This window comes from Columba livia, chromosome 5, assembly GCF_036013475.1.
Source record: "Columba livia isolate bColLiv1 breed racing homer chromosome 5, bColLiv1.pat.W.v2, whole genome shotgun sequence".
Lineage (NCBI taxonomy): Eukaryota > Metazoa > Chordata > Aves > Columbiformes > Columbidae > Columba > Columba livia.
Window position 1 is genome coordinate 18,427,676 of NC_088606.1, and position 22,072 is coordinate 18,449,747.

The following is a 22,072-nucleotide window of genomic DNA, read 5'->3' on the forward strand; positions in this document are numbered from 1 at the left end:
AATTCAAGAAAGCTCACTTCAAACCAGCACTAAATGTGAAGTGTGGATACAGAGATCTAAAGGAAAAAGGATTGCTGCTTTCATGATAATGGCTTGTTAGTTTTTCTGAGATGTTCTGTTTGAGTCTATGCTTTGATGCATCCTCCTGTCCTACAAATCAGAATCCTACCTGGGTTTGAACAAAAAAGGACTAAGTCTTGTCATATGCCCTTGGGTGAAGCTGGAGGTTATTATAGCTCCCAACATGAATTGGTGAGCACATTATCACTCTTGCATATTTCCTCATGTGTAGCGTGGGTCAGATTTGGCGAACTAATGTAATAAATTTCCTTTTGCTATTAGGTTGCTTGTGTGTTCATATGATTACCATTGTATGCAATAAATGTAGTTTTGAATAAGACTTCTCAGGCCAGCTACTTCCTGAAGGGGGGCAGTATCCTCTGGGCAAGGAGATCAGTTTAAGATGTGACAAACCATAACTCGGTGCTCCCAATATATGTTTAATGGGAGATAAAGAAGAGAGGGCAGTTTAATACCTTTAAGGTTGTCAGAATGGTTGTAAATATTTATTATTGTCCAGATTTTGAGGCTGAATATAGTTTTGTATTTCCATTTTTACAAAAATGTGCTTGTCACAGTCTTGGAAAACTAAAAAAGCTCTGTACATAACAATACATTACAGCTTCTTTCTGCTAATCTCTGACCTGAAACATAAGCGTGTGGTTTATGCATGTCTGGCTTCCTCACACAAATCTGAGAAATTCTGCATTGCAATGAATGCTGTTGTGGTGCTTCAAGAAGGTGGCTTTCAGTAGCCCTTACATTGAATTTAAAGTTGCTTTAAGAACAGCTTTTCTTATTTAAGAACTGGCATATAACTGAAGGGAAAAGAATTATTAGCAAAACACTGAGATGTTAAAATGGAGTGCTGCTGCTCAAGAGCCACATATCTCACATAAAGCATTTGACCTGGAAGAAATCTTCAGTCTTTTAGTACTGTTCAGATGAACCCAGCAAAGCAATTCATGAGCAAAACACTTACTTGGCAGAAATATGAAAACATGAACATTGTTCATGCTGTTAAAAGTTAAACAGTGCCAGGAAATACACGACCCAAAACACTTGAGCAATGTAGCGGGGTTTAGTAGACCCATTAAGGATGATGACGTTTGGGTTTTTGTTTGTTTGTTTGTTTTTCTGAATACTTCAATGAAAATACAATTGTTTTTAAATGCTTCCCTCTTAACTCCACTTATGAAGTTTAGTTCCTGGGATATTAATGTTTCCCTTATGGATGCATCTGATATTAACATTTGAGTTCAATTTTTTCCTGGGTTGTAATGCATTGATTAGGTTTTTTTAATCAGTGATGCTGGTGGAATGATTTGTTGCAGCTCAGTGTGTTTAATCTCCCTCAGCTACTACTGATACTTTGTTCATATCACACACCTTGAACTTACTGTTGAAGGGCGGTATCCTTAAGAAATCAGGCTTACTGAATCATTATTCTTTGAGTGTCTGTTTGCCAGCTTTCTCTTCATAACTTCTAAATTCTTTAGCTGGTTTCATCTGGACAGAAGAGGGAATGGTGAGAAGAACAGAACATCATTTAGCCTTGTGCAAATATCACAGAAATAGAGACAAGAGGAAAAACAACCAAGGCTGTTTCGTTACTTCAAGTTTTTATTAGATATCAGCAAGTACACGTGAGAGTGAGCATTTGTAAATTCTCTGCTGCAGGAATATAAGACATGGTTGTTAGAAAACCAAACCAGGCTTCATTACAGTCAGTGCTCATGAAGGTAGCTGTTAAAAGTTAACTTTTTAGAATTAGTTCAGAACATAACATAATGTATTCTGCTATGTTAGGTTAGTTAGCTCTACAACTTGATAGCATAATATATTTAGACAAAATAGTGAATTGCGTTATGAATATCAGTAAAGAGCCATGGAATTTTATTTTATTTTTTTTATATCATGCAGACTCAAAATTTCTTACGTTCAATACACAGTGTGAAAATGGTTTCAAATCTCTAAATCTGCATGGATAAAGGTTGCATTAGGTAACACTTCGAAATAATACTTGCCTTCTGTCAGAGGACATCTGACCTAGAAAAGAGAAAGCTGCCTGGGTTTCTGAATTAAAATTTCCCTGCTGGTAAGTGGGTTTTCCTACCTTAAAATAAGTAATTTTAAATAAAGACATAGTTTTAAATGTATATTCTCTCATTTAAGAACAAACACCTTTATCTTCTAAATGGGGGCATGTAATAAACCAAGGCAGATGTTTGTCAAGTGGTTACAAATGCTCAAGAGATGAGCAAGCAGACCTCTGTCAGCTGCAGAGCCATTGCAATTTCCAGTTTTTCCATGGTCCTTGTTACAGTTTGTCCTGACAGCTGACAATAGCTTCTCTGGGATTCTGTCTGGTTTTTAATTTATGACCATTTGAAAAAGTGATAGCCACAATGGCATCGGAACAGATGGTATTATGAGGGTCACGGAGCCAAAGACGGTCAGAGGGCTGTGACATTCTAGGACACAAATGCAGGCTGTGACGATGCTTTGTCATGTTAATTGAATGCCTGCCCAGAAGTTGGTAGGTTAGAGTTGCCAGAAGTAACTGTTCTTGATGTGAAGTCTAAAACGGTATGAAAAGCTGTCAGATCTATTAAAGTAACTGATGCGTCAAACTTAATTTCCTTTAAAATTGTGATATGATAGTGTGAGCAGCTGGTGATCTCTGTTGAAAATAACTCATGTAGCTTTAGCCTGGGCATCCAAAACCATCTCATTTGCTGTAGAATCAAACCATAAGCTTCCTAAAACTGAAGGAAGTTTTATTAGTAGGCACGGTCTTTCCGCCAAGTGCATTACATTCGATTTAATGTAACATTTATATCTGAATATTTTTGCAGAAAATAAAATCCATGGATGTTTAACACAATAGCTGGTAGGAGATGTTTGTATCTCGGCCCACACTCAGCAGCTGCTTTAAGTTCCAGAATTCCCACCTTCCCCCCAAACCCACGCTGTTGCTGTTGTTCTTATCCTTGAAAGTGGAAGCTGCCACTCTCGATTTCAGCTCGTCACTTAGTGAACATTGACCTCCCTATTGGCTTATTTGGATCAAACCCTAGCTTTCTGTGGGAGTGCCTTTTCTGTTGTTCTTCTGTTCTTCCTGCCAACTGTGCTCCAGTGAACTACAGAAGTGACTCAAATGGATGAGATTCTGACACTGTTGGAAGCGGGATTCAAATCTATTTCAGCTGCCTGTCAGCTGACAGTAGTAAACCAAAGGAAAGGACTGAGGGAGAAACTGCATTTTGAATTGTGCTTTCTCTGCAGATTCCAAGCTTGTGCTCTAATTTATTATACAGTTTGGAAAATGGCTTTCAAGAGCTGTAAACCAACCGCAGCATATGATTTAACATGCTGTGATGAGTGCAGTGCAGTGCAGTGCAGTGCAGTGATGAATAACAATTTATAAAAAATCCATAACTGTATTAAATTTTTTTTCCTCAGTCTTTAGCAGGCATGTGATATTCAGCATGGATGGCAAAGGTAAAATTAGCAGTGGAAATGAAAGCATGGAAATAGTGGCAAGCACTTGCTGGTAGAAGAGTATAGAGTTGACCAGTTGCAGAAGACAGATGTCAATTTGGTTAAAAGTGAGTCTTTGAGACGCTTCAGAAAAAGAAATACAATGACTTTCACAACTATAAAATGCAAGGGCAAGACTGAGTATGGAAGTGACTGGGGAGGACACAGAGCTGGAGTACAAGTTGTTCTGAGCTACATCTCCGTTGTTGATGAGTTGGCCATGCCCAACACATGATATCACATCCCAGTTATCAAAGTCATCATCTTGTCAACAGTATAAACTCACCATTAATTTTGTAAGCCTACAGACTTCTCCTTCCTGTATGGAAGGTGGTGGTGTTCTAGCTCCACTGGCAGCTTCATGTCCCCAAAATATGGAGGCTGCTATGCCCAGTAAAACCAGTTGAGGCTGACCAACAGGGCAACTGTACCCTTGGTGTGTACTAAAGCATTAGGTTTCCCTTGGAGTTTTCTCGCAGTCTGGCTCTGTGATTCTTCTGATTCCCAAGTGAAGTGGCTGGATGTCAACACTGAGCTGTCACTGCGCACCGGGATTGTGCTGATACGCAGGGAGCACTGAGGTGCCCGAACTGTAGCTCTGGAAAATCTCTGGAGTGTTTCCTGGGAGGAGTAGGAAACATTAATAACAATAATATATGCTCCATGTAAACATGAGATGAATAAGCATAATCAAAATAAGGCTAGGTGACTGGCACTGGAACAAATGAAAACAAATTTGGGAAGATGATTTGAAGAGTATTCCTGGCAGTCACACTCTAAACATTGTGTGGAACAAGAAGTCCTGTGCTGAGGTTGTCAGTAACAACAGGGGAGCAAATGAATAACCTAAGAGGGCTCTTCTGATCTGTTGCTTATTAAATGGCAAATACCTTACTTTTGGCAAGTTTTAAGTAAAAAAATTAACAGTGATCCAGAAAAAGATGGTTGTGAGAACCTAATAGTCTGATATGGAGGTAGGTGATAGTTCAGTTATATCTATCTGTTTGCTTCCAGACCGGTATTAGCAAAGCTGATTTCTTGAGGTATATGAATGTTATTCTTATATATATATTTTTAAATTATTTTTAGTGTGGGTTTTTTTTTTTTCTCCATAATACTGATGTTTCAGCTTCTCTCTTTAATCGCCCAAAGCCTTTTTTCCTTGGTTTTCGGCATATTCCACTTTTTCAGGTTTTGTGAAAGGTAAGTCAGTATACAAAGAAGGTGTTTATTTTTCTGAGTGCTGAAAGCCCTTTCTTAGCTGGTGGTTGGGGTTTGGCTCTCCTGATCTCCGCCTGATGGTGCCCAGATGGGAGGCTGTGTGCCTTCCCTTCACCCTGAAAATCACCTTCCCTTCAGGGTGGGTCTGCTGACAGTTGTCCTGTCAGACTGACAGCTTCTGCCTTCTGTGTAGGAATCTGGCAGGGAGGAGAAAGGGGGCACATTGCCCCTCATGCTGGGGAGCTTCTTGCAAAATGCTGTGGAGGTGGCTCTTCCCGTTGTAGTGTGCTGGCCTAAGGAGCAGATGGCAGCTCACGTCTGCTTTGGGCAGGAGGAAATGGTCTGTTTCCTGGGGATGCTATAAAAATATATTTATCAACGCTCTATTAAAAATAACCTATTTTTTCTTATAAGTTATTGAAATGGCAGAGTAGTATGTGCTGCTGTGGTGTCACAACACTTTCGAAACAGTGACACTAAGCCGTAGTTATGATATATGTATGTACATACTTCTATAAGCAAAAGTCCCTTTGGCTAAGGGCAAAAGTAATAAAAATGTGAAAAATGTGCTTTAATCTTCGAATTTCTGTTTTATTTTAGTAATGAAAGGACTGGTCATCTTTTATCTTATACTGCAGTTCTGACTCTGAATATTTAATACAGCCTTTGTCAGAATATTTGAGAGAAATGCACATGCATAAATGCAAAAAGGGTACTTCAGAGGAGTATCATTCACTTCTGATGCCTTTTCCGTAGTCTCAAAAGTTCAGACAAGTAAGAGCTGGTTTCTGTAGTATTGACTTTTCCATAGTCTCAAAAGTTCAGACAGGTAAGAGCTGGTTTCTGTACACATACTGTGTACAAGTATGGACAACCAGTGCACGCCTTCACTATAGTGACGATCTAACTAAAGATCTCCAGAGAACTCAGTTTGAACTCTGACAGTTCTATTAGTTATAAGTGTTAACCACAGAAGCTAGTACTGGATCTGCAACTTTGATCAAATGTTCTAATGAAGAAATGAATCTGAAGTCAGGGGAATAGCTTGTGCATCAAAGAAAAATCAATTTTTCTAATTACTGTTTCTAGAAGTCACATACCCCCGGCATGTTCATTGTGATTTTATCGAAAAACTGTCATTAATGGAAAACAGCTTCTTGAAAAGCCGTTGCTTGTTATTTCTTATTATTTATTCTTTAATTCTGTCAATGGTTGACTGATGGACAGAAGAACATGAATATCCTAACATGAGTGATAACTTTGAATGGAGCACAGCTTTCAAAATCAGGAACCCTCAGATGTACTAAAGGGAAATCTAGTCCTTAGGTACTGGAGTACCTACGTGGACACTTGAATTCCCAGGATCCTCAGTGCTCAAATATTGACTCAGTGGGATGACTTTGAGGCTTGTTTCAAGAATCTTTGTCTGAGGTTTTCTGTTTCTTTACCTGTTCAGCACTTGTATAAATTTTTGGAGGATTTGTTTGTAGGTTTTGGGGTTTTTGTTGTTGTTCTTTTTTTGGGTTTTGGGTTTTTTTTGGATGTTGGGTTTTTTTTGTTGGTTGGAGTTTTTCTCTCTTTTGGATATTGAAAGCATTTTTATTTTCATCCTAAGTCTTGACTAACAGAAATAGCATTTTCTCTATTTCTAACGCTTTGACTCAAAACTGGGAAGATAATGGCACCAGTAACAAACAGTACATAGGAGTCTCAGTAGGTAGCACGGTGACCCAGCCTTGCTTTTGATCCAGGCAATGTTGAAATACAGCACAGGTTAGACTGATAAAATGGTAGGATTGTAGCAGTGACTATACTGTAATTTGGTCATGCATGTTTCTTCATGATACCACAGCTGGGAGGAAATGTATTAGAAAATGTTTGCACCGGATGACAAGTTCTCCAAATGTGGGGCTGGCCATAATCTGAGGATTAAGGTTGTACTTAATTATTCCCTGATCCAAGTGTTGATGCAGTACTTGCCAGAGCTGTAGCCTTCTGACTTCTGGTGAAAGAACTGTTGTGTTTTTACTGTGTTTTTAGATTCTGCAGGTGAAATCAGACCCTCAGTATAATTTCCAGATGGAGATAAAATTTAAATAATTTCTGAAGTCAACTGGGTGTTTCACTCAATCAGTGACGTGTTTTATTTGTCTCCAATGTTCTTGCTATAGTCAAATCAGTTCTCACACAATATACTGTGGTAGTCATGCTATGTTGTTATAAGCTGCTGTGATATTCACAAAGTGTAAATCAGGTTATTGTAAGATTGTGTTGTCTTAACCAGAAAAGTCCCCCGAGAGCTTCCATCTTGGTAGAAGCATACGATCAGTAATTAAACAAACAAACAAAAATGCAAAAAACTACCACCACCAAAACAACAACAACAACACCAAAACACACACCACTTTCAATTTTGAACCTTTTTGTGTTGTCAGCCATGAACAGCAATGAACAAAAAGGCAAGCACATCCCTGTTGGAAGGGGGCAGTCATTTTCAAGAGGGTTATAAATACACAGATGCGCTAACAACCATGCATGGGCGTTATTTCATGCTGGCAACATAAAGTTCAGCGAGTAACAAAGCCAAAGTTGTTGTTTTAAAAATCCGTTGCCAAGCAGTCGGTTTTCTCCTAGCAACAAGTGTTGTGCAGCGGGGGAGGCAATCGGATACCTTTGGGGCGATGTTGGCGCTGGGGAAAGGGGAAACAAATAGTGATCTGGGGCTGGGAGCTTAGTGCAGCCCTGCCCCATCGCTCCCAGCACTGAGGGGCGAGGAAGGCAGGTGAGGGGGACAGGGCAGGAAGGGACGTGAGGGACAAGCTGGGGTTTGGGACAGAAATGCGGCCTGCAGGCGCAGACTCATATCTGCTCATCAGTTGCTTTGGTTTGGTTTAACGAGCAATCAGCTGCAATGTTATTGGCTGGTTGTCCTCATTTTATATAAAACAAAACAAAACATTCTGAGCCGCTAGGAAATTTTATTTTGAGCACGTTTGAAGAAACACACTTTTTGTTATTTGCAAGAATGGCATTATTAGAGAAAATGAGATAAGTAGTTTTGTGTTCTGCATTTTGGAAACAAATTACATACACATTGCAGTTTCTTTTCCAATTCAAAAAAAATTATGTATTTATTTTATGGAAAATAATCTTTACTCGTGAGCGTTGGTGGTCAACCCAGTTGTTTTAAAACTTATAATGTGGACACCCTTCAAAATCCCTGCATTGAAATACATCTGTGTCTGTCGTTGCATGAACTTGCAACGGCATTGTTTTTCTGTTGGAATGACTTATTTCAAACTGATGCATCATGTCACAATTTTTTTTTCACTTGCAGAAAATAGTTACTTACAATGAGTAAACATGCAGCTGTTACTGGTATATGCCTTCCACAGAAGGAGTTAATCAATGATTTCTTGTGCAAAGTCATACTTCCATTAGAGGGACATGTTTCAGCACAAATTCATCAACTAAAATGAAAATAGAAGAGCATAGTATTTAAGTGACATGCTATTTCACTCTACGTAAGTGTAAAACATTGATTATAGAATACATTTAAGATCTGTATTATTTGTCACAGAGGATCGGAAATATCAGCTGGAGAATTTTACTTATTTTTCCATATACCATGACAAATTCCTCTTGTTTTGCCTTGCTTAACTCTTCTTCTGTTTCATTATTATAGCATAACACTGTCAAGTCTCTGGTAAACCTTCAAGTTTGAGAGATTTGTTTGAAAATAGCAGCCACCTCAACACATTCTAAATAGGCTGGAAAAGCAGCATAGAATCATATAGAATGTCCTGAGTTGGAAGGGACCCACAAGGATCATCGAGTCCAACTCCTGTCCCTGCATATGACAACCCCACAGTTCACACCATGTGTCTGAGGGTGTTGTCCAGTCTCTTCTTGAACACTGTCAGGCTTGGGGCCGTGACACCTCCCTGTTCCAGGGCTCCACCACCCTCTGGGTGAAGAACCTTCTCCTAATGTCCAACATAAACCTCCCCTAGCACAGCTTCCTGCCATTCCCTCGGGTTCTGTCATTGGTTGTCGGAGAGAAGAGTTTGGTGCCTGCCGCTCCTCCTCTCCTTGTGAGGAAGGTGTAGACCACAATGAGGTCTCCCCTCAGTGTCCTCTTCTACAGGCTGAACAAACCAAGTGACTTTAGCTGCTCCTCATACAACTTCCCCTCCAAACCCTTCACCAAATTCGTAGCCCTCTTCTGGACACTCTCCAGTAGCTTTATATCCTTTTTATCCTGTGGCACCCAGACCTGCACACAGAGCTCCAGATGAGGCCGCACCAGTGCAGAGCAGAGCGGGACAATCACCTCCCTGGCCGGCTGGCCATGCTGTGCTGGATGAGCCCAGGACACGGGTGGCCTCTTGGCTGCCTGGGCACACTGCTGGCTCATGTTCAACTTGTCGTCGACCAGAACCCCCAGACAGTAAGTCGAACATGAGCATGAAACAAGGGGCAGTTTTGTGATGATAAAATTACATTGCATGCGGATTTGCAATGCACACATTGTGTATTAAGTTTTGTAACTGTTTATTATCATAATCCTTGATTTTAACTTTTTTTTTTTTTTTTTTAATAAGATGTGATGTTTCTATCATGTCTTTCTGCATACCATGTTTGAAAGTTGATTTTATCTTAGGCAGGCTGGGGCTTGTTTAAAAAAAAAAACTCAACAAAATAGTGAACTGAGAAAATTACTGACAAGTTGGATGCAGTGAGTTCTTGAGGCCTTTTATTGTAACTTTAAAAAAATATACATTATTTTCCTGATCTGCCTAGCTCTGTATCTGATAATACATTTGCAGCTGCTATAATAGCTTATTGGCCTTCAGCAGTTCATCAGTGAACCAGGCAAGTAGTATTTCCACTGTTCTTCTATCTCCCTGCCCTTATCATAAAAAGCAAAATCAGTCAATTTTTTATTTTCATGTGCTTATCATGTTTTCTTCTAGCTGTTTTTTCAAGGGAAACTTACAGTTCTGAGGGGTATTTTTTTTTTAGCTAAATAAGGTCTGCATCCTATAAATTTAGAATCAGAATCATAGAATCATTTTGCTTGGAAGAGACCCTCAAGATCATAGATTCCAAATATAACCCAACTCTAGCACTAACCCATGTCCTTAAGAACCTCGTCTGTGTCTTTTAAACACCTCCAGGGATGGTGACTCAACCACTTCCCTGGGCAGCCTGTTCCAACGCCCGACAACCCTTTCTCTAAATATTTTTTTCCTAATATCCAATCTGAACCTTCCCTGGTGCAACTTGAGACAATTTCTTCTTGTCCTATCACTTGCTGCTTGGGAGAAGAGACCAACACCCTCCATGTAGAAGCTCTTTAACAAAATTCATGTCATAGACCCACTAGGAAAAAATTAATATCTGGTAGAACTCAAAATCTCTGTAGTTGAGTCTTTTTTGCAGGTGGCGATTCTTAAACATGGTCAGTGTCTCCGATGCTTTCTTGTATGTTAGGTCGGCCACACTTCTCCTCATACTCACCATTTCTTCCAGTCATCTGTTTCCTTCTCTGCAGAGTTCTGAGAGTTCAGAGCTGAGAGTTCAGCCTCCCTTCTGAAGAAGGTGAAAGTACAAATAGACTCATGGTTGAAGTTCCCATTATATTCTTTCCATTTTGAAATAAATGTCCTTGCTTTTGGGAACATCTCCCACCTACAGTCTCTGTTTTTCTTAGAGAAAATGAAATTGTTCCTCTTTATATCAAATAAAAGTAAAAATCTCAAGCAGTGCTTCAGTTGAGATTGAGAGCTGTTTATTTTCCAGGAGAGGTGGAGAAGTAGTCAGATGGTTAAACCTTGAGAAAACCTCCAGCTCTCTTGAGCACAACTTTTTTCTTTTTATTCTTTTCAGTTATTGCAAAACTTGTTTAGCACTTCATGACAGAGCTCTGGGTTGCTGAGGCATACAATGGGTGATAATTATGCCTTTAATTTTTTAAAAGTTAAGTCCATGGAAAAAATTTGAATGTTAGCTTCGTATTTGCCTAAAAGCAAATTAAAAAGTGACCTCTTTTCCTCCTCTAAATGGCTGTTTTTATCATGTTTTCAAAATCAGAAATTAGTTAAGTACTTTTCCATTTCTGTCCCGTGTTTATTTTTCTAGATGTGTGTTTTCCATTGACTGTTTAGTTAATCATTATGACAGGTTAATTTGCAAAGAGAGAAAGCCCATTTGCAGAAAAAGATAACCTTTGCAGTGAAAGGCTACGCTACAATTATGGCTTTATACAGTTGCTTATTGTATCATGTTGTTCAGATTCAGAGTGATGATATTTTATTAATGAATAATGATGCATTTGCTAACTGAAGGTTTTACTTGGAGGTTGTGTAAAGCTACATTTAGAAATTATCACTCATTTGAATGTTTTCCTTTTTAAACATGTTTACATTTAGATAATGAAAAATAACCTTAATATGTTGAACTGCAAGGGGGAAATAACTATGCCAAAATATAATTTTGACATTTCAATATATATCAAAATGTAATTCTGGCTTATTGAAGAAGGTATTAATTGCAATTATTGTTTTTATTGTGCCATCACCATAGACCAAATTTTAAAGGTGCTGTCTTTATCCAGGATACAGATTGACATGTGGTGACATACTGAAAGTTATGGAGTAAGGATTCAGGTCCTGTTGAACTGAATGGTGATCAAACATCTTGTATTACATGCATTTGAAAATTCCATTCTGCATCTTTCTGTGTCCAAAAGACTCTGAACATGGTGCAGTTGTTGCTGTTTGATTGTTTGCTTTCTTTTTTTGTGTTTTTGTTTTTTAAAAAAGGCCTCAGGGATGTGAAGATTTCAGAATCTATTAATTTTTTCATACTAGTTTTCTTCTTTCATAAAGAAGCTCGTTACCTACCGTAATTTTGCTTTTTAATCTTTGTAGTCATTAGTTGGACACTTCTCTGAACCTGTTTCTTCGGTGTAACACAAGGACTCAAGAGAAAGTTGTTCTTGCAACGGAAGCATCAAGTACTCATATAGGGATGAACATGTTAACGCTCTCTGTCCTCTCAGTGCAACTGACGGAGAACCTGGTGCTGGAACAGGAGCAGTGGAAGCTCCCTGGGTGCTCCAGACAAGTCTCTTTCTCACACGCACCAGAGCATGCAAGGACTTGGGCTTAACACTGGTTTGCACCCTGCCACTGCCAGTAGAAGGCTGTTCCAAAATCTTAGTAATGTTTTCACCTTTTTTTAAACAGCCAAGTCGCACACACGTATTCTTGTGTCAACATTATTCTCTAGCTAAAGTAGTTTTTCTATATTCTCTTCTTTCCACTGTTTTTATAGCAAGTAAATTCAGCTTTTTATTTGGTAGGTTAAACAAATGAAGTCTGTTAGTCTCCTCTTATAAATTCAGATTTTTATTGATTGTCTCAATAGTCAATAGTTTCTCTGTGTGTCTCAGTTTGAATGACCTTCATTGAACAGAGGAGACCACACAAGGTGCCGGAGGAGGCCCTGCTGTAGCTGTGTACCGCACAGCTGCTGAAGTCTCTGTTGTCTTTCTCTCTACTGGAAACCTCTCCCGATGTCACTGGGGTTTTCCTCTTTCACACTGGCACCTTTTCACGCTGTCATCCTGTGGTTGTGTGATATAGCCAAGTCCTTCTCCCAAGCTGCTTGGCTGACAGGCTTCCACCATGCTGCAGAACTTGTGTTACGGTGGTGTTATTTTCCACTTTGTTATACTGATTTTTGCCATATTTCTGTTACCCTGGTTCTCACGATCAGCCCGTTGCTTTCAGTATCGTATCCTCTTCACTTTTCTTTAGTTAATTGCGTCATAATTCTTGTCATGTGACAGTAATTAAATACTAAACATTATTAGTCTCAAGGCAGTATCCGAAATACAGAAGCTGTAATCCCCATTCCTTAGCGCATGCAAGATAAGTATCAATGAAGGTTATTCAGCCAAATGTTTAGGGTGGTGCATTGAGATATTTCTGTCTATTGATACTCAATAGCTGTTTTTCTGGGCTGTATTTGTGTAGGTAACCAGGAGATATTGAGTAATAAATAACACATTACTTCTGTTTTGACAACAGTGCTAAGGGCCTTCAGTCAGGGGTTGGACCTTGTTTGGCTGAGCATTATAAAAACAATCCTTGGACAGATGCTTTGGCAAAATAAACAAACGACAGCAGTTTTATATGTGGGGTTATATCAAATGAAGTATAAGGGTGATAATGGAGGGAAGAAACACGTAAAATCATTGACTAACTAGAGGGAGACTTTGTGACTCCAGACTGGATGAGGAAAATATTGTCAAGATTTTGAAAATAACCTGTGGCATAGAAGAAAGTTGGAAGCACTTTCCCCCACTTTTATTAATTTCTGCGGGGTTTTGTTCTGTTGCGGTACGAAGGCTCCGTAGAACCTTGATTCCAGGGACTGCCATACCTCCCTGTCACAGGCAGCACACGGTAATACTCTTTGTTTTTTAGAAAGCCAGCCCTTAACATTGGAAGAGTCCATGTTACTCCCAGCTCTGAGCCCTGACGGTGGCCTGGGCACTGTAAAGGGCTGGTGACCTTTCCTTGAGCAGAGCATCTGAGCTCCACACATCTGTGAGTACTGGTAGTTATTCAGAGTGACTGGTATAAATATCAACAAATTGGAGACACGAAGCACTGCTTTCATTTCTTGCGATAACGGCACCAAAAAAGTCTCTGTTTCTTCAGAGATTCCTATTACTCTCTGCCTGTGCCATTTCTGATTAGATTTTTGTCTTGGAGTTTTCTGAGTCACAAAATCAACCTCTACAATGTAGAACTGGCTAACAGAAAAATAAGGTTTGCTTAGAGAGGTTACAACATAAAGATACCATGAACAGACAGAAGCTGGAAGCCTTAACACACTTACAGGAGATCAACGGTTTGCTAAAACCAAACCAAACCAAAACCCAACCAACTGAACAGCAAAAACAACCCCAACAAACCAAAACAACCCCAGAAGAACCTCAAAATTCTTAGCAAACCAAAGATGGGGAAAAGTAACAAACAAAATTTGTACTGAGCTGCAAAATGAAGCAACCCACACACATTAGAGGCTTTTATAACTGCTAGAAAGAAATGTCATAAATTTATTGGTCTTTCACGTGAAAGCAGTAGTGAAAGAGATGCAATAGCAGGAAAGACCCTGCTTTCTCCTAGCAGGATGCCAGCAGTTGTCTTAAACACCTCTGTCAAGTACTGCAGCATTTTAAAAGGTACAAAGAACAAATAGGTTGCCTTAGATTTGTGTGATTCCTTAGGAATTTTCTGTTTTCATAATCTTCTGTATAATGGGTGTTTCCCTGCCAATATTTCTTACTGTTTACTCAAGTGATTATATAGCAGTGTTTCTAATTGTTCCAAAATCCTTATCATATGTATTTTTTAAAAGCTTGTATGCCTCTTTATAAAGAAGATATAGGGAGAAAGCATTCTGTTTAGGTTTTAAACTAACATGCCGGGTTTGAAGGTGTGAGCCATATGTCAGTTGGGGACCCCACTGCGTTTCTGTAGATCTGATGTGTTGATCAAGCCCATCTCCAGCCATAAAGCAAGAGACCTCACACTGTTCTGCAGATCAATGTTGTCTGTACCTCTGCTGCTAAACAGGTAAAGGCCAGAACTACTAAACTACTAGCTCTGAGATTTTGTTTCCAGTTAGGAAGCAAAGAAAAATACGCAGTGATGGACTAGGATAATTTGTATTGATTTCTGGGAGATCTTAGAGGAGTTTTGTTTTGCAGGTTTTTTGAGGGTTTTGGTTTTAGGGGTTTGATGTTGGGTTTGTTTGGTTGTTGTTTATTTTTTGTGGCTTGGTTTTTTGTTTTGGTTTTTGTTTGTTTTCCTGGAGTGTTTAGCACCAGGAGCAAGCATGTGCTGACAGCTGGTAGACTGGAGGTCGGTTTTCTGGGATGGGCGATGGTGTGAGGTCACCGGAGGTTGTTGCTGTGTGACAGGCATGTCTGCTCCTTCTCCTCTGGTCTCTAGTGTGATGCTTTAATAGAGCAGAGTCAGGCAAGGACTGCAAGCAATTTCCAATGTTTTGTGCCTTGGAATTTTCATAAAGTCATTGGGAGGGAGATTACAAGCTAGGCACTCACAATATATGGCATCTGTCCATCATTCTGAGGGAGTTAGTGACTCAGAGGACATCATATCTTCCTTCTCTAGATCACTTGTTTGAGCTCAGCCCACCAAGTGTCACTGTCCTTTTGATGCTTTGCATGAAACAAATCTAATTTTCTCTCCCTTGCTTCTTTTTGGAAGCAAAGCTCATTGTCTCATTGCTGATACCCAAGGCAGGCATCTTCATACCATCCCAGCCTGAGACACCAGTAACTGGCTGGCTTTCAGGAGACTCTCCCTCTAACCAGCTGTGGCTTCAGAAGCATAAGGGAAAAGGATGCCACCTGATTGCCCATGCAAAAGTGGTTCCTTCAGTAGTGCTCTGTCACTTATATTCTTAGAAAAGTATAACATCAGGCAAACAGGCAGTATTCACTCTAGTTCTATCACCTGGAAAATCTCAGCCACACATTTATCCATATAGAAAAGGGCAGATGTCACACAATGTGTTTGTGTTCCATTAACAGGCAAAATTTGGTTGTTTCCTTTGTTCTTGAAAAGAACAGCTTGTATCCTTAGCAAGCAGGGAAAATAGTCTGGCATATTTGGGAAAAAAATATTACCGATATTCTAAGAACTCACGTGTTTAGTATAAAATACACAAATCTTTGCAGGAAAAAAAAGAGGAAGAATTTTGGAAATAGTTTAGAGAATCTTGTCTCAAAAATTAAGAACACTTTAATTTTACTGAGGTTAAGTACGTGCCTCCAAACCATCTTCATATATTCCACTTCCTTGCTTATTTTTTTGTAGCTTCACATTTGATACGTACCAGTCGCTGACAGTCACTTTCCTGCAGGGAAAAAGTACGGGCCCTGAGAGGTGTGTGACTTTTGGGTTTAAGTACTGCTCTCTCTGGAAATGCTGACTCACTTGACAGCTCAAAAAAAATCCAAAAGCAGAAAAGCCCTCTGGCACCTTTATGTGAGAACATCTGCTAGCCTGGTAGAAATTAGCCTTTGTTGCATTTATTTATTTATTTGCCAATACTGTACAGTGCCCTTTACACTGTTTTCAGAGCATAATCTCCTTTGTTGCTCTACAGGATGGAGTTTGCAGTCTCTCCATGCTGAAGGTCAGCCTGGTGGATATGTAGGAGTTGCATGGAATTTCAGTACTTTGTAATCATCGATGCTTAGGTTGGTAAGGATTTATGGGACAGGTGTTACAGAGAGAAATAAAAGAAATCATGGTCCAAGGTGCAGGAGCTGTGAGGGGAGAAGTCATAAGGAACCTGTAAGCATGTAATCAGGATGCCTGTCTGAAAATCAAAGATTTGTGTTCCCTATACATTTTGCAATACAGAATCATAAGGTAAAAATGCATAACTTCATTAGGATTATTATAATCCCAGCTCTTTTACTTGGTCATTCCACAACTTTTCTGGCACAGTTACATAGCCAAATATGATGGATGGAGAATTCCACTGCCTCACTCAGCCCATATCCTACTGGCTTTGGACATCTTCTTGGATCGTGTGGTGTTGTATTGGATTGCATCCTGCAGAGGAATACGAAGAATCTGTGTCTAGGAAACTACTGAGGAGGTTGTCTGCCTGCTGGACCTTTCCACACTACTGGTACAACGTCAGCCCCAGCACACGTCCCATTTCACAGGATGAATCAAATCCTGTGGTTGTTGCTCGTGGGGCTGAACTTGGTTCTGTTAGAGCCACCCCTGAGAGCCGCTGGTGCTGTGTGTGTGATCTCAGATGTGATCAGACGTGAGCTGCATGCTGAGATGCACAGACGGGATACAAACACCCCTTAGTAGGACTTTAGACAGAGGAGCTTGCTGCAAAAGCTCAGGTGCTTACCAAGTTTTGGTGATTGGAGGTTTTGTTGTTCAATTCAGTTTTTTTTAATTTCAGTGTCTTTGTTTTCTGTACAAAGCCATTTGACTCCTTGTTGGTGTGGAATAAACTGCCCCAGTCCTGCTTCAGGTCATTTCTCTTTGAACCCAAGAGCTACCTACACTTGCTTCACTGTTGCAATATATCATCTGAGCTTCACGGAAGTCGTGCTGGTCAATCTCAACCATTTTTCCTTTGTTTTCTTGCAGGCTCTGATACTTCACCAGCTCGGGCGCTATAGCTTGGCGGAGAAGATTCTCAGAGATGCCGTCCAGGTGAACTCCACAGCCCATGAGGTCTGGAATGGCCTGGGAGAGGTGCTGCAGGCTCAAGGCAACGATGATGCTGCAACTGAATGCTTCCTGACAGCGCTGGAGCTGGAAGCCAGCAGTCCCGTGGTCCCTTTTACCATCATTCCCAGAGTCCTTTGAGAGGGCATCTCGGTCAACCTGTTTTGGTCTGACTTCTGGGTGAGGAAACCCAGTGTATCAGGCTGCCTGGTAACTGGTTAGTAAGGAAAACTTTAGAGCTACAAGTAACAAACTCCTGTCTTTTGCGGGAAAGTGGCCAAACCGGTGATGTGATGCAATATATTAATGTTAGAGTGAGAGGACAGAATGGCCAGCCAGTACCAAATCACTCATATCGCCTGCAGTTTTGCCCTTGTAGTTTTAAAACATCATTATATTGTTCATGGATAATGTGCCATATTCTGTTCGTGATACTTGAGTCTTACATAAAATTATAATGGAATCAACTACCAGACGTAGAATAATATATTCCCGTTAAAATTCAGTGGCAGAGCAGACTATTTTTAACATGGCTGTTAATAAAACTGTTCTCTTCCTGCCTCTCAACCTCTTTTGGCCCAAAGTCAAAATGTGAATTTTTCTGTTTCCATCTCTATTTTAGTCCAGGCCAGAGAATCACTTGAGTTCTTGTTTTCAGTTGTTAATAACTGTAATGTGTGGCTAACTGTTATCTCTATTTAGAGCAAAGGCTGAGTACAAGAATATTTATATTTTACCAGTGTATGCCTGTTACAAAAAATATATTAGTTATTTAAGTTTAACTTTTTTATGTGAATTCAGAGTTTATTTATCAATGGAAATATGTAAAAAGAAGCCTCAAATGGAATATTTACCGACATTCCTTATACATGACCCACACTTGGCTAAATGGGAAGATTATGTTAATAATAAAATGATTTTTAAATGGAACCTTTCCTGTGTCCTGGTTAGGAAGCCATGGTTATACAGATGTCTTGTGATCACACGTTTGTGATGCGGGGCTTGTATCTGCCCTCAAAGATGAGCAACACCAAAATGAAATACCATGAGGCCAATCTAGAGAAAACAAACTGCTATACTCTTTGCCAGTGGTGGTGTTATCTTAGATTTCAGGTTTCCTTAAATCTTCACTTCTTCTCCTTTTTTTTTATTCCTTTCACTCCAACTCTCAGTGAAGCCAGATTACTGTGCCTCTGAATAATATGTGGACATTTCTGTGTACCTTGATAGTGCTTGGGAAGAGCATGTTAAATATTTACACACTATTCTTTAGTTTTCTTTACTTGCCTTTGTAGTTCTTGTGAATGGAGTGATGCACTTCACTTATAAGAGAGAAGCAGCAATATGTTTATTGATAACAAAGGTTGATAGTAAATGTGACAGTGGTTTAAGAAGATTCAATGGCAAGGTACACGAGATTATTTACTGCATATGGGACAGGGTAGGACAAGACTGTCAGCAAGACCCTGCCGTTGAGGCACGAGGTTCAGAAAGGACACCCTGGCTTTCTAAACAGCTTCTCAGAGATAAGTGCAGGTACAGCTGGATCCAGATTTAGCCTCAGACTTGGTCAAGGGTTTATGTCTAAAGAATTACATATGTACAGTCAACCCCTTATATGATTTAGCTGAGGTTGCAACATTTCATTGCACTTGTTCTCCATTCACATACCAAGTATCTGATGTGATAAGGATTCTCACAACCTCAAGGAGTAACCGTGAAGGGCGTCCCTGCCCAAGGGGAGAGCCCAGCGTGCAGCTCACTGCTGTGCAGGAGAGCTCAAAGGGCTCTGGGCTGTCCACTATGTAGTAAGGTGATTGACTCACAGTCATATTTGCATGGCAACCCCAGATGCCAGTTTCTTCCAAGTTGGGCTTGAGCCAGGTATGGACCAGCACTGCATCCAGGTGGGCACATTATTCTACATCAGCCATTGGCTGTGTGCTGTTATCTGTCTCCCACTGTGCAGCCATCAAGACCAGATGCTCCCATCACAGCCATCATGGGTGGTTATCACTTGACCAGAGCTACCAGAAAATGCAAGGTTGGGGGTGGTGGGAGCACACCACCACAGGAGCTCTTTCTTAACATCTCCTGTGCTTTGCGTCCCTTGAAGGAAAAGCTGGCTGGTAAGATGTTACTGCAATATCAGTAGTAATAGGGCCAAATGTTTAGTAGATAAATACTTGCCAGAGTCTTTCTGGGATGTGTGGAGAAGAGTCATTTATTGCAATTATTTTCGGTGTGAACGAGCTGGGCAGTCTGGTGTTTGTTCATTCACAACCTTGTGCTCGTATGGAGCCTGGGAAGAATTCCAGGTTCCCCGTCAGACTGGGTGCTCCTTGGTATTTACCTGATTTGTCACAAGAAGCAGTTTTAAAGTGCTTAGCACAAGATAAAAGATGATTCAGAAAAATAACAGCAAATGTTTTAGTCTGTTGCTCGCCAGAGAGCTTACTCACCTCAAATGCATGGAGGGTCCTTGCTGTGAGACAGGCTCAGCATGCTCCAGTGAGAATCTCCAAATGGCAGAAGACTTAAACTTGGGGGAGCTCTTCATTTTTGCCTCTTCTTTTTTCCCCCCATGTCATTTCATGGGCTGAGGCTACTTTCAGATTGTGACTCCTTAGTGCTTAGACCATATGTTGTCTGTAAAATGGACCAAAAGGCTGTAATAAGTAGTGTTTTCAAATCTATTTAGAAACCAGGAGAAATTGTCATCTTCTTCATTGCAAAAAGTTTTCCTTCCCCTTTTAGAGTGCCTGTTCTGCATGTTTGTTTTTCCACTGTCTTTAGCTTTTTTTTTTTCTCTCTTTTTATTTGCCAGATGTTCTCACTAGTCTCAGTTTGTGTACACTCTGGCCCTGTTGTCTTTTGGCACCCACTATCACAGAATCACAGAATTGACTGCGTTGGAAAAGACCTCAGAGATCATCAAGTCCAACCCTTGGTCCAACTCCAGTCCGTTTACTAGATCATGGCACTAAGAGCCATGTCCAATCTCAGTTTAAAAACCTCCAGGGATGGTGAGTCCACCACCTCCCTGGGCAGGCCATTCCAATGCCTGATCACTCTCTCTGGAAAGAATTTCTTTCTAATATCCAGCCTAAATTTCCCCTGGTAGAGTTTAAGCCCATGCCACCTCGTCCTATTGCTAACTGCCTGGGAGAAGAGACCAATCCCCACCTGGCTATAACTTCCCTTCAGGTAGTTATAGAGAGTGATGAGGTCACCTCTAAGCCTCCTCTTCTCCAGACCAAACAACCCCAGCTCCCTCAGCCTCTCCCCATAGGTCTTGTGTTCAAGTCCCTTCACCAGTCGTGTTGCTCTTCTCTGGACCTGCTCCAGCACTTCAATGTCTTTCCTGAACTGAGGGGCCCAGAACTGAACACAATACTCCAGGTGTGGCCTCACCAATGCAGAGTACAGGGGAAGGATCACTGCCCTTGTCCTGCTGACCACGCTATTTTTGATACAGGACAGGATACCATTGGCCTTCTTGGCCACCTGGGCACACTGTTGGCTCATGTTGAGCTTCCTGTCAATTAGCACCCCCAGGTCCCTTTCTGTCTGACTGCTCTCCAGCCACTCTGCGCCCAGCCTGTAGCGCTGCAGGGGGTTGTTGTGGCCAAAGTGCAGGACCCGGCACTTGGCCTTGTTGAACTTCATCCCATTGGAATTGGTACCTGGTGTACCAAAAGATACTGCAAAACCGTTATTTGTTTAATTCAGTTCCTCCTGAGCCTTTCTGCTATTCCACTTCAGTTACTGAAAATTGCAATAGAGTACCTTTCACAAGTATGCTGCTTCACAGTATTTATTCACCTTTTATTATAAAATCAAAGCTTTTCTAACAAGACAGTTTGCACCTAGATCTGGGACTGGTGCTGTTCCTCAAGAGACCTTCAGACAAAAGTGAAGAATAGGAGAATTCTGTAATAGCACAATTTCTTTGATTCTTCTCATTTAATTTAAAGTCCTGGCCTCTCTTTTGATAAGCTCCCAAAGTGGAAAGGTTAGCAGTCAAATTGTGTCATGTATTTTATTTGTGGAGAAGTTGTCACTGCTGTTGTGTGTATCATGTGAACCTGAGTATCTCTTTCGTTTTTCTGACACTGGAACCAGTTTCACTGTAAATCCACAAGCTTCTGCCTCTTGGGAATAGCCTCAGCTACCTGTTTTTTAAAAATGGGTTATCACTGTAAGACTGTACATTCAGGAATTTTCAATCAGGAGTGGAAATCCATGCAGCTTATTAATTAAACCGCAACATTTGTTTCTAGTTTTCAACTTAAAAAAAAAAAAAAAAGTTACTCAGTTTTACAGCTGTAACTGTATTTTTATATCTATTTTAGCTGATATACAGAAAAATCTGCCTTTTGCAATCTGCTCTCAGACCACTCCGGTATCTCGGTCACAGGAGCGGTACAAGCAGCTCCAGCGTGGACAGCCAGTGCGGGGAAGCGTGTCCCTTGGTGCTGGTGGGTCCGTGTCATGTGCACGAGGGCTGCTCCTGGACTTTGTGGCTGATCATCTCTAAGTGGACATGCAGATCTACGTGTGCTCTTGCTCCACCAGCCTCTGTCAGAAATAATCGCTGTTCAGATGAACAGTGAGATAAATCGGGGATTGATCCAGCTGAAAACTAAGCCAATCACTTGCTCCCTTGCAGCAGGGTTTTAGTAAGCTTTGAGTAGAAGTCTAAGAGAGGCTCCAGGTAGTTCTTTCCTCTGATTTATTGCATAAGTAGTAACACTAACAGAAGGGGAGACAGGATTTCCCCTCCACACAGCAGCCTGTAGTTGCACCAGCCTAAAATGGTGATTAAATTGCATTGTCAGGCACTCTGTATCGCTATAATGACAAGTTGCACAAGCTTGAGATCTCCAGCCTTTCAGCAGGGATCAAATACGCTCCTCTTATCCTAAGACTGT

General features: G+C 40.6%; 1 protein-coding gene and 1 long non-coding RNA gene across 5 annotated transcripts in view; one reads left to right on the plus strand and one right to left on the minus strand.

The window, feature by feature from the left end:
• Positions 1–18,068, plus strand: part of TTC7B (tetratricopeptide repeat domain 7B) — a 144,431-nt gene extending 126,363 nt beyond the window's left edge. For all 3 annotated transcript variants that reach the window (XM_065063659.1, XM_065063660.1, XM_065063661.1), the window contains one exon: positions 17,058–18,068. In XM_065063659.1, coding sequence (XP_064919731.1) covers positions 17,058–17,279 — 222 coding nt within the window. In that variant the 3' untranslated portion in view covers positions 17,280–18,068. The remainder of the gene's footprint in view (positions 1–17,057) is intronic.
• The window catches only part of LOC110361322 (uncharacterized), a 44,409-nt gene continuing 25,805 nt past the window's right edge, over positions 3,469–22,072 (minus strand). The window contains exons 2-4 of one of the 2 annotated variants that reach the window (XR_010472816.1): positions 19,601–19,787; positions 8,177–8,294; positions 3,469–4,224 (exon numbers count right to left, since the gene is read on the minus strand). This is a non-coding gene — a long non-coding RNA (uncharacterized LOC110361322). Of the gene's footprint in view, positions 4,225–7,794; positions 8,295–19,600; positions 19,788–22,072 lie in introns of those variants that run through there. The other variant, XR_010472815.1, reaches the window with a different exon arrangement.